The sequence below is a fragment of the Trichechus manatus genome, unplaced genomic scaffold, assembly GCF_000243295.1.
Source record: "Trichechus manatus latirostris isolate Lorelei unplaced genomic scaffold, TriManLat1.0 scaffold00108, whole genome shotgun sequence".
Taxonomy (NCBI): domain Eukaryota; kingdom Metazoa; phylum Chordata; class Mammalia; order Sirenia; family Trichechidae; genus Trichechus; species Trichechus manatus.
Window position 1 is genome coordinate 6,830,394 of NW_004444044.1, and position 12,290 is coordinate 6,842,683.

Sequence of the window (12,290 nt, forward strand, 5' to 3'; positions counted from 1 at the left end):
TGTCTATGGAGCTTCCATGACCTTTCCTTGTACAAGTCGTGCTGGTTTCCCCTGTATTGTGTACTGTCTCACCCTTCACCCAAGATACCACTTATCTATTGCCTATTTAGTATTTCCCGCCACCCTTCCCATCCCTGGTAACCAGCGAAGATTGTTACATTTTGTGTGTGGACTTTTTCATGGGTTTTTACAATAAAGGTCTCATACAATATTTGTCCTTTTGTGATTGTGACCTATTTCACTCAGCATAATGTCCTCCAGTTTCATCCATGTTATGAGATGCTTCACAGATTCATCATTGTTCTTTCTCATCACATAGTACTCCACTGTGTGTATGTACCATAGTTTGTTTATCCATACAGCTGTTGATGGGCATCTAGGTTGTTTCCATCATTTTGCTATTGCAAACAATGCTGCCATGAACATAGGTGTGCATATGTCTATTCGAGTGATGACTCTTATTTCTCTAGGATATATTCCTAGGGTGGGCTATTCTATTCTCTATTTTTTCTCTACTATCTCTGCCCTTGAGGGTGACCCCAAGTCAAGGAGCTGTGCACTTTAACAGTGGCAGCATGAACACCTAAACCCCAAGTGAAAACCCATATTTCTGGCCAGAGGAGCTAGGAAAAGCGGAGCCCTGTAGTCTGAAGAAAGTGGGAGGGAGAGGAAATCACAATATTTTTTGGTGTTTTTGTTTTCTCTCTCCGTCTCCTTTTTTCTCTGACTTCTTTGTGCCAAGGGCAGCCCCAGCCTTACAGAACTGCATGGCAGCACAATTGGATACAACTCTTCAGAAACCCATCTTTCTAGCTCAGAAACCAGGATCAAAGACACTTGGGAACTGAGGAGTGTGGGGAAATCCTGGAAAGAAGTGAGCTGGATAAGAGCATCCCCTAATTCTATGTATGAAGCAACGCAAGTTCTGGCTTGAGCTAGAATGCAAATAACAGATACAAAGCACATAGCAAAGACTTTGAGACCTGAACTAAGATATAAACCACTGCCCAAGTCCCAGACTAATCTCTGAGAGACACATGCATGAGACAAACCCAAAGCAGCACAACAAAGTCTTTAAAAATGACCTTGGGACCACTTCTCACAGAAAGTGAGATAGAACTTGGGATCTGAACCTAATCAGGATGATTGCCAGCTTAAAAAAAAAAAAAGTTAACAGGACCCAGAGGCTTATTACAAAATGTCCAGGATACAATCCAAAATTAATATTCAAAGAACCAGGAAAATGTGACCAATTCTCAAGAGAAAAGACAACAGATGCTAGCACTAAGATAACCAAGAAGTTGGAATTATCAAAGACTTTAAAGCAGTTAAAACTATGCTCCATGAGGTGACATATAGCCAATATTCTAAATAGGTAAATTAAGATAGAATACTAAAAAGTATTAAGATTGTCCAAAAAAGGATAGGACGGGGTAACAAAGTAACTGATGATAACAGAAGACAAATACAAAATGTTAGACATAAAACCAACTGTAAAAATCCAAAAATTAAATCTGTTGCTGAGTCAACTCCGACTCATAGCAAACCTTTAGGGCAGAGTAGACTACCCCATAGGGTTTCCAAGGCTGTAAATCTTTATAGAAGCAGACTGCCACATCTTTGTCCTGCAGAGCAGCTGTTGGGTTTGAACTACTGACCTTTTGGCTAGCAGCTGAGAGCTTAACTACTGCACCACCAGGGCTCCTAACCCAACCATAAAACAATTAATTGTAAATAATTTAAACAATGCAATTAAAAGACAGTTTCAGGAAGTAAAATGTGCTGCCTCAAATACCAGTAACCACCCCTACCCCCATCACTAGAAATGTTCAAACAGGTTGAATGGACATCTCAGAGATGTTTTTTATACTGATTGCCATACAAACACTGTATTGGATAATTTTCTAAAGTTCCTCAGACTCTGAGATTCTTTTTTTCTTTTAGTTATTTGCCATCAAAAGAATAGTAGCCATGTTTTACAAAGAACTTGAACTTTTAAACTTGCTGTCCTTCTAATTGATGAGATTTTCCAGATATGTCCCTGATACCAAAAAAATCAAACCCATTGCACTAAGTCGATTTCAACTCACAGCAACCCTCTAGGACAGAATAGAACAGCACCATAGGGTTTCCAAACAGCAGCTAGTGGATTTGAACTTCAGACCTTTTGGTTAACAGCCATAGCTCCTAACCACTGCACCACCACCTCCCTGAGGCAGGTAGCCAAATAAGGTTGTTTCTCTCTTAATCTGTAGCAACACAGACTTGTTTGGATAACTGTGAAATCCAAATAAATTGGAAGCATTTTATTAAATCTCCCGTTTATAGCTCGTCAAATGATCAAGTGCACCAGAGGTTGCTTTAAATGATGGAAAGAAACTACCACATCCAGCCTTCCCTGCTTTGCCAAAGACTGGACTACAAACACAACCAGTTTGAAGGTTATCTGACCTGGCAGTTGCACAGGACTTTGTCCTTTGATTAATGTTTTGCTATACCTGTTTTGAAGTTCTTAATAATTATGAACAAAAAGCCCACCAATTTTGTACGCAATCCTAACTGTTATCTTTATCTGTAGTTTCTCACCACCCACCCCTTATTATCTCGCAATCTGACTTCTGCCTTTATACTGAAGTAAAACCACTCTCTTAAGTAATCTAACTGTTTAATGGCCGATTCCCATAGTGTCTCTTTAATCCATTTTAACCTGTCTGACGCATTTGACATCGCTGACAAGACCATTCCTTTAAATTCCCTATTTGGTTTCTGTGACCCTGGTGGTGCAGTGGTTAAGAGCTATGGCTGCTAACCAAAAAGTCAGCAGTTCAAATCCACCAGGTGCTCCTTGGAAACTCTATGGGGCAGTTCTACTCTGCCCTATAGGGTTGATAGGAGGCGGAATTGACTTGACAGCAACAGGTTTGTTTTTTTGGATTGGTATATGTGTTTGGTTTTCTTATCTCTAAACTTGTTTGATAAACGCAAGTAGATTGATAGAATAAAATCTCTAGTCATAATATGCGTCAGAGCTAGAACAGTTCTATATAATTTAGGATACATTAGTACTCCCTTATTTTCAGACACTCAGTGACAAAATGATTTCAAAATGGATAAATTAAAAGCTAAACTACAGTTCGTAGCTGGCTAGTATTATAAATAATATGCAGAAGTTTTTTTTATTGTTTTACTTAATACAGCAATGAAATGAACATACCAACTTTGTCGTCGGTTGAATATATAAATGGCCTTAAACTCCCTCGAGTCTCCTTCACAAAATAATCAATGACACTGAAAAGGTTTGGGAGTGTCACCTGTATAACAAAAAAGAAAAGAAAAGATTCATTGTCATCTATTAAAAAGAGACTGAGAGAAGGCTCAAATGAAATTTAATGGTGATTACTGTGTATTTCCTGACCTCCAGATAAATGTGTCAATACCTCACTTAAATGGCTTACTAAATGGTTATGTGTTTTAAATTGTGTCCCCCCAAAAAGTATATATTGAAGTCTTAAACCCTGTACCTATGAATGTGATCCTGTTTGGAAACAGAGGTTTTCTTTTGTTATGTTAATGAGGTCATACCAGAGTAGAGTGGGTCCTAAACATAATCTCTTCTGAGTAGTGTCTTATAAAAGGGACACAAACACAGGACTTGAAGCACTTACTGATGAAGATCAAAGACTGCAGCCTTCAGTATGAATTATACCTCAACATAAAACAAAAATCCTCACAACTAGACCGATAAGCAACATCATGACAAAAGGATTTCATTTTACTTGGATCCACAGTCAATACCCATGGTAGCAGCAGTAAGGAAATAAAATGACATATTTAATTGAGAATATCTGCTATAAAAGACCTCTTCAAAGTATTACAAAGCAAACATGTGGCTTTGAGGACTAAGGTGCACCTGACACAAGTCATGGTATTTTCAGTCACCTCATCTGCATGCAAAAGCAGGACCAAAAAAGAATCGATGCATTTCAATTACGATGTTGGTGAAAAATATTGACTATACCATGGACTGCCAGAAGAGCAAACAATCTGTCTTGGAAGAAGTACAACCAGAATGCTCCTTAGAAACAAGGATGGATGGTGAGACTTTGTCTCACATACTTTGGACACGTTATTAGGAAGGACCAGTCCCTGGAGAATGACATCATACTTGGTAAAGAAGAGGGTCATCGAAAGAGAGTAAGACCCTCAATGAGATGGACTGACACAGTGGCTGCAACAGTGGGCTTAAGCAAAGCAACAATTGTGAAGATGACTCACGACCAGGCAGTGTTTTGTTCTGTTGTACATAGAGTCACTATGAGTTGGAACCAATCTGACAGCACCTAACAGAAAGACACACAGAGGCAAGACAGAAACTGTGTGACGACAGAAACAAAGACCTTCCCCTAGAGCCAACACCCTGAATTCAGACTTCTAGATTCCTAGAAAAATAAGCTCTTATTCTTTAAAGCCACCCACTTGTGGTATTTTTTGTTATGACAGCAGTAGATAACTAAAACACTGTGGTTTTACTTACCTGTGATGGTTAATTTTATATGTGAACTTCATTAGGCTATGACATCCAGTTGTTTGGTCAAACACTAGTCTAGATGTTGCTGTAAAGGTCTTTTGTAGATATGATTAATATTTACAATCAGCTGACTAAAGGAGATTAGTCTCAGTAATGGGATGGGCCTCATCCAAACAGTTAAAGGCCTTAAAGCAAAAACTGAAGTTTTCCCAAAGGAGAAAGAGTCCGCCTCAAGAGTGTAACATAGCTATGTTGCTGGAGTTCCCAAGCCACCACCTTTTTAGACACAGACTGCCAGAGTTTCCAGCCTGTCTCCTAAATTACAGATTTTGAACTAGCCAACCCTCACAATCACATGAGCTAATCAATTCCTTTAAATAGATAAATCTATTTCTCTCTGTCTCTCTCTCTGTATAATGGCTATACACATAGCCATCGCCATCGAGTCAATTCCAACTCATAGCAACCCTATCGGACAGAGTAGAACTGCCCCATAGGGTTTCCAAGAAGCAGCTGGTGGATTCGAGCTGCCAACCTTTTGGTTAGCAGCCGAGCTCTTAATCACTGTGTCATGTGTGTGTGTGTGTCTGAAAAGGTGAACTGATGACACAATGGTTAAGCTCTCAGCTGCTACTGAAAGGTCAGTGTTTGAATCCACCAACCACTCCATGGGACAAAAGACCTGACAATCTGCTCTCGTAAAGTTTATAGCCTCAGATACCCTATGGGACAGTTCTACTCTGTCACATGGGGTTGCTAAGACTCATAATTGACTTGACGGCACACAACAACATATATGTTTGTGTATATATGTACATATATAACTGTATATTTTACTGGTCTGTTTTTCTGGAGAACCTAACACCCTACACAAATGTTTCATTTCCCTTTCTAACCATATGCAATTTCCTGTTAAGGAATTACCCCACTTGTCTGTCAGTTTGTCATACTGTGGGGACTTGTGTGTTGCTGTGATGCTGGAAGGTAAGCCACCAGTATTCAAATACCAGAAGGGTCACCCATGGCGGATGGGTTTCAGTTGAGCTTCCAGACTATGACAGGCTAGGAAGAAGGACCTGGCAGTCTACATCTGAAAAGCATTAGCTAGTGAAATCCTTATGAATAGCAGTGGAACATTGTCTGATATACTGCCAGAAGATGAGCTCCTCAGGTTGGAAGGCACTCAAAAGACAACTAGGGAAGAGCTGCCTCCTCAAGGTAGAGTTGACCTTAATGACAAAGAAGGAGTAAAGCTTTCGAGACTTTCATTTGCTGATGTGGCATGACTCAAAATGAAAAGAAACAGCTGCAAACATCCATTAATAATCAGAACATGGAATGTACGAAGTATGAATCTAGGAAAATTGGAAATCGTCAAAAATGAAATGGAATGCATGAACATCAATATCCTAGGCATTAGTAAGCTGAAATGGACTGGTATTGGTCATTTTGAATCAGACAATCATATGGTCTACTATGCCGGGAATTACAACTTGAAGAGGAATGGCGCTGCATTCATCGTCAAAAAGAACATTTCAAGATCTGTCCTGAAGTATAACGCTGTCAGTGATAGGATAATATCCATACACCTACAAGGAAGAGCAGTTAATACGACTATTATTTACACACCAACCACTAAGGTCAAAGATGAAGAAACTGAAGATTTTTACCACCTTCTGCAGTCTGAAATTGATCAAACATGCAATCGGGATGCACTGATAATTACTGGTGATTGGAATTTGAAAGTTGAAAACAGTAGAAGGATCAGTATTTGGAAAATATGGCCTTGGTGATAGAAACGGTACAGGAGAGTGAATGATAGAATTTTGCAAGACTAATGACTTCTTTACTGCGAATACCTTTTTTCAACAACATAAACAGTGACTATACACATGGACCTCACCAGATGGAATACACAGGAATCAAATCCACTACATCTTTGGAAAGAGACTATGGAAAAGCTCAATGTCATCAGTCAGAACAAGGCCAGGGGCTGACTGTGGAACAGACCATCAATTGCTCATATGCACGTTCAAGCTGAAACTGAAGAAAATTAAAACAAGTCCACGAGAGCCAAAGTACAACCTTGAGTATAACCCACCTGAATTTAGAGACCATCTCAAGAACAGATTTGATGCGTTGAAACCTAGTAACCAAAGACCAGATGCATTGTGGAATGACATCAAGCACATCATGCATGAAGAAAGCAAGGGGTCATTTAAAAGACAGGAAGGAAAGAAAAGACCAAAATGAATGGCAGAAGAGACTCTGAAACTTGCTCTTGAACATCAAGTAGCTAAAGGAAAGGAAGAAATGATGAAGTAAAAGAGCTGAACAGAAAATTTCAAAGGACAGCTCGAGAAGACGAAGTAAAGTATTATAATGACATGGGCAAAGAGCAGGAGATAGAAAAACAAAAGGGAAGAACACACTCAGCATTTTTCAAGCTGAAAGAACTCAAGAAAAATTTCAAGCCTCGAATTGCAATATTGAAGGATTCTGTGGGGAAAATATTAAACAACCCAGGAAGCATGGAAAGAAGATGGACAGAATACACTGGGTCATTGTACCAAAAAGAATTGGTTGACGTTCAACCATTTCAGGAGGTAGCATATGATCAGGAACTGACGGTACTGAAGGAAGAAGTCCAAGCTGCACTGAAGGTTCTGGCGAAAAACAAGGCTCTAGGAATTGACGGAATACCAGTTGAGATGTTTCAACAAATGGATGCAGCACTGGAAGTGCTCACTCGTCTATGCCAAGAAATTTGGAAGAGAGCTACCTGGCCAACCGACTGGAAGAGATCCATATTTATCCCTATTCCCAAGAAAGGTGATCCAACCAAATGTGGAAATTATCGAAGAATATCACATGCAAGTAAAATTTTACTGAAGATCATTCAAAAGCAGATCAACAGGGAACTGCCAGGAATTCAAGCCGGATTCAGAAGAGGACTCAAACCAGGGATATTATAGCTGATGTCGGATGGATCCTGGCTGAAAGCAGAAAATACCAGAAAGATGTTTACCTCTGTTTTATTGACTATGCAAAGGCATTCGACTGTGTGGATCATAACAAATTATGGATAACATTGTGAAGAATGGGAATTCCAGAACACTTAATTGTGCCCATGAGGAAACTGTACACAGATCAAGAGGCAGTTGTTCGGACAAAACAAGGGGATACAGCGTGGTTTAAAGTCAGGAAAGGTGTGCGCCAGGGTTGCATCCTTTCACCATACCTGTTCAATCTGTATGCTGAGCAAATAATCTGAGAAGCTGGACTATATGAAAAAGAAAGGGGCGTCAGGATTGGAGGAAGACTCATTAACAATCTGTTATGCAGATGACACAGCCTTGCTTGCTGAAAGTGAAGAGGACTTGAAGCACTTACTGATAAAGATCAAAGACTACAGCCTTCAGTATGGATTACACCTCAACATAAAGAAAACAAAAATCCTCACAACTGGACCAATAAGCAACATCATGATAAACAGAGAAAAGATTGAAGTTGTCAAGGATTTCATTTTACTTGGATCCTCAATCAACACCCATGGAAGCAGCAGTCAGGAAATCAAAAGATGCATTGCATTGGGCAAATCTACTGCAAAAGACCTCTTTGAAGTGTTAAAAAGCAAAGATGTCACTTTGAAGACTAAGGTGCGCCTGACCCAAGCCATGGTGTTTTCAATCGCCTCATATGCATGCAAAAGCTGGACAACAAATAAGGAAGACCAAAGAAGAATTGATGCCTTTCAATTGTAGTGTTGGTGAAGAATATTGAATATATCATGGACTGCCAGAAGAATGAACAAATCTGTCTTGGAAGAAGTACAACCAGAATGCTCCTTAGAAGCCAGGATGGTGAGACTACGTCTCACATACTTTGGACATGTTATCAGTAGGAACCAGTCCCTGGAGAAGGACATCATGCCTGGTAAAGTAGGGGGTCAGCAAAAAAGAGGAAGACCCTCAACGAGATGGATTGACACAGTCGCTGCAACAATGGGCTCAAGCATGGCAACAATTGTGAGGACGGCGCAGGATTGGGCAGTGTTTCGTTCTGTTGTACACAGGGTAACTACACGTTATCACCTCAGGGTGATGATAAGGATTAAAACAGATGTACACATTGAGTCAGAACCGGCTCGACGACCCCTAACAACAACAACAACAACAACAACAACAACAACAACAACAACAACATTGGATACAGTCTGGTAAGCAATAATTAGGTACACTGCTCTCTATCCAGCTAAGGAATTAGATTGTTACTCAAGCTAGGCCAGGAAATGCTCCCATCCTGAAGTTTGAATCTTAAGTAAAGGAACAAGGAAAGATAGCAACTTCCTAATCAGATGGTTCTTAGTACAAGTAACTGCTTTCTACTCCCTGAAGGTTTTCTAGTCTTCCAGTCATTTTGTGTGCTTTTTGTGTTCTTTTAAGTTCATTTTTGCTTCTTACTCATAGCTGGTTTCTTCATCTTAACACCAAGGAACCTTAAAGCCAGAGAATGTAACTATTTTAATGTCTCATTGTAACAGGATACTTCGCTTGAATTGGAGTAACTAAATGTGCCACCACCCCTAAACCAATATTTTTATAAAATGAATTCAGGTTAAACCTGAATATCCAGAGTTACCTTGAAAATAAAAAAGAATTCACAAAAGGATACCTTGGTTATGATATAGGGTTGGGGAGGATGAAAGTTGAAAGGATAATCCAGGCTTTTAGCCTTCCTTACACTGTGGACTATATAGGCTATAACAACAGATAATTGAGCCCCAGCTCACCAGTTGCAGTGGCACCTTCTTCTCTGACCATTGCCTTTGGTTACTGAATATCTGGATTATCCTTTATTAGTAGTTCTCTGCCTCCTTTATTCAAATTTTTGAAGAAGCCTAGTCAGGCATGGATATGACAAAAAAAAAAAAGCTCTGGGAGGCATTTATGACAAAAGTGTAAGTGAAGTGTATGAATTAGCAGCTGCCTTGCTCTTGGCAGAAGTCACTTATGCACTCTAAGGGTTATGGTCAAAGCATAAGAAATCTAGTTATACTGTCCTTTCTTCAATTTTATCAAAACAATGAGTCTAGAAAGGCAGAGAAACCAGCAGCTCAGTTTTAGAGAAATTATAAATACCTTTAAGACTCATCAGTCGCATTGAAGTGGTATCAGAGACAGCTTTCCTGGCCACATGTCCCCAACACCACAGTCTAGGATCACATAACTATATTCCCCTTTTTCAGCATCCTGGAACTTAGGCTACATCACCACATGCTCATTAGCTGAGACCAGTATAATACCAGTTTTCTCACCTAGGTAATAACAATATCTACCTCAGGGTGATGATAAGGATTAAAATAGGTGATATATGTAAAGCACTTAGCTCTGTGCCAAACACAGTATCTGATGGTTATGATATTACAGGTATACCTCGTTTTGTTGCACTTTGCTTTATTGTGCTTTGCAGATACTACGTTTTTTGCAAATTGAAGGTTTGTGGCTACCCTGCCTCGAGCAAGTCTATTGGCACCATTTATCCAACAGCATGCGCTCACTTCATGTCTCTGTGTCACATTTTGGTAATTCTCACAATATTGCAAGCTTTTTCATTATTATTATATCTTTTATGGTGATCTGTGAATCAGTGATCTTTGATGTCACTGTCGTAATTGTTTTGGGGCACCACGAACTGCGCCCATGTAAGACAATGAACTTAATCGATAAACGTGTGTTCTGACAGCTCCATCGACCGAGTCGTTCATCTACCTCTCACCCTCTCTTCAGGCTTCCCTAATACCTGAGACACAACAATATTGAAATTACGCCAATTAATAGCCCTACAATGGCCTCTAAATGTTTAAGGAAGAGCTGCAAATCTCTCACTTTTAATCAAAAGCTAGAAATGATTAAGCTTAGTGAGGAAGGTGTATCGAAAGCCGAGACAGCCTGGAAGCTAGGCCTCTTGCACCAAACAGTTAGCTATGTTGTGAGTGCAAAGGAAAAGTTCTTGAAGGAAATTAAAATTGCTACTCCAGTGAACACATGAATGATAAGAAAGCAAAACAGCCTTATTGCTGATAAGGAGAAAGTTTTAGTGGTCTGGATAGAAGATCAAACTAACCACAACATTCCCTTAAGTCAAAGCCTAATCCAAGGCCCTATCTCTCTTCAATTCCATGAAGACTGAATGAGATGAAGAAGCTGCAGAAGAAAAGCTTGAAGCTTGCAGAGGTTGTTTCATGAGGTTTGGGGAAAAAAGCCGACTCCGTAACATGAAAGTGCAAGGTGAAGCAGCAAGTTATACAGAAGACCTAGCTAAGATAATTGATGAAAGTGGCTACACTAAACAACAGCTTTTCAATGTAGATGAAACAGCCTTATATTGGAAGAAGGTGCCATCTGGGACTTTCATAGCTAGAGAGGAGAAGTCAATGCCTGGCTTCAAAGCTTCAAAGTCCAGGCTGACTCTTTTATTAGGGGCTAATGCAGCTGGAGACTTTAAGTTGAAGCCAATGCTCATTTAGCATTCCGAAAATCCTAGGGCCCTTAAGAATTATGCTAAATCTACTCTGCCTGTGCTCTATAAATGGAACTATAAAGCCTAGATGAGAGCACATCTATTTACAACATGGTTTACTGAATATTTTAAGCCCACTGTTGAGACCTACTGCTCAGAAAAAAAGATTCCTTTCAAAATATTACTGCTCATTGACAATGCACCTGGTCACCCAAGAACTCAGATGGAGATGTACAAGATTAGTGTTTCCATGTCTGCTAACACAACATCCATTGTGCATCTATGGATCAAGGAGCAATTTTGACTTTCAAGCCTTATTATTTGAGAAATACATTTCATAAGACTATAGCTGCCATAGACGTGATTCCTCTGATGAATCTGGGTAAAGTAAATTGTAAACCTTCTGGAAAGGATTCACAATTGTAGATGCCATTAAGAACATTCATGATTCATTGGAGGAGGTCAAAATAACAACATTAAAAAGGGTTTAAAAAGGTTTTGAAAGAAGTTGATTCCAACCATCATGGATGACTTTGAGGGATTCAAGACTTTAGTGGGGGAAGTAACTGCAGATGTGGTGGAAATAGCAACAGAACTAGAATTAGAAGTGGAGCCTGAAGTTGTGACTGAACCGCTACAATCTCATGATCAAACTTTAACGGATGAGGAGTTGCTTCTTATGGATGAGCAAAGTAAGTGGTTTCTTGAGATGGAAGCTACTTCTGGTGAAAATGCTGTGAATATTGAAAGACAACAAAGGATTTAGAATATTCCATAAACTTAGATGATAAAGCAGCAGCCGAGTTTGAGAGGATTGACTCCAATTTTGAAATTCTGTTTGATAGCATTTTACCCACAAATTCTACTGTGGATAAAATGCTATCAAACAACATCACATGCTACAGAGACGTCTTTTGTGAAAGGAAGAGTCAATCAATGCAGGAGATTTCGTTGTTGTCTTATTTTAAGAAACTACCACAGCCACCCCAACCTTTAGCAGCCACCACCCAGATCAGTCAACAGCCATCGACATTGAGGCAAGACACTCTACCAGCCAAAAGATTACAGCTCGCTGAAGGATTAGATGATGGTTAACATTTTTTAGCAATAAAGTATTTTTTAATTTATGTACATTGTTTTTTAGGCATAATGCCATTGCACATGGTCTCAGTTACCTAATGCTGCTGTAACAGAAATACCACAAGTGGATGGCTTTAACAAACAGAAGTCTATTCTCTCA

General features: G+C 39.5%; 1 protein-coding gene across 5 annotated transcripts in view; it reads right to left on the reverse strand.

Moving 5' to 3' along the window:
• STAP1 (signal transducing adaptor family member 1) overlaps positions 1–12,290 on the reverse strand; it is an 82,635-nt gene that overhangs the window by 36,253 nt on the left and 34,092 nt on the right. For 3 of the 5 annotated variants that reach the window (XM_023737804.1, XM_023737803.1, XM_023737802.1), the window contains one exon: positions 3,215–3,311. The exons of the other annotated variants lie outside the window; for them this stretch is intronic. In XM_023737804.1, coding sequence (XP_023593572.1) covers positions 3,215–3,311 — 97 coding nt within the window. The remainder of the gene's footprint in view (positions 1–3,214; positions 3,312–12,290) is intronic. 5 annotated transcript variants of the gene reach the window in all.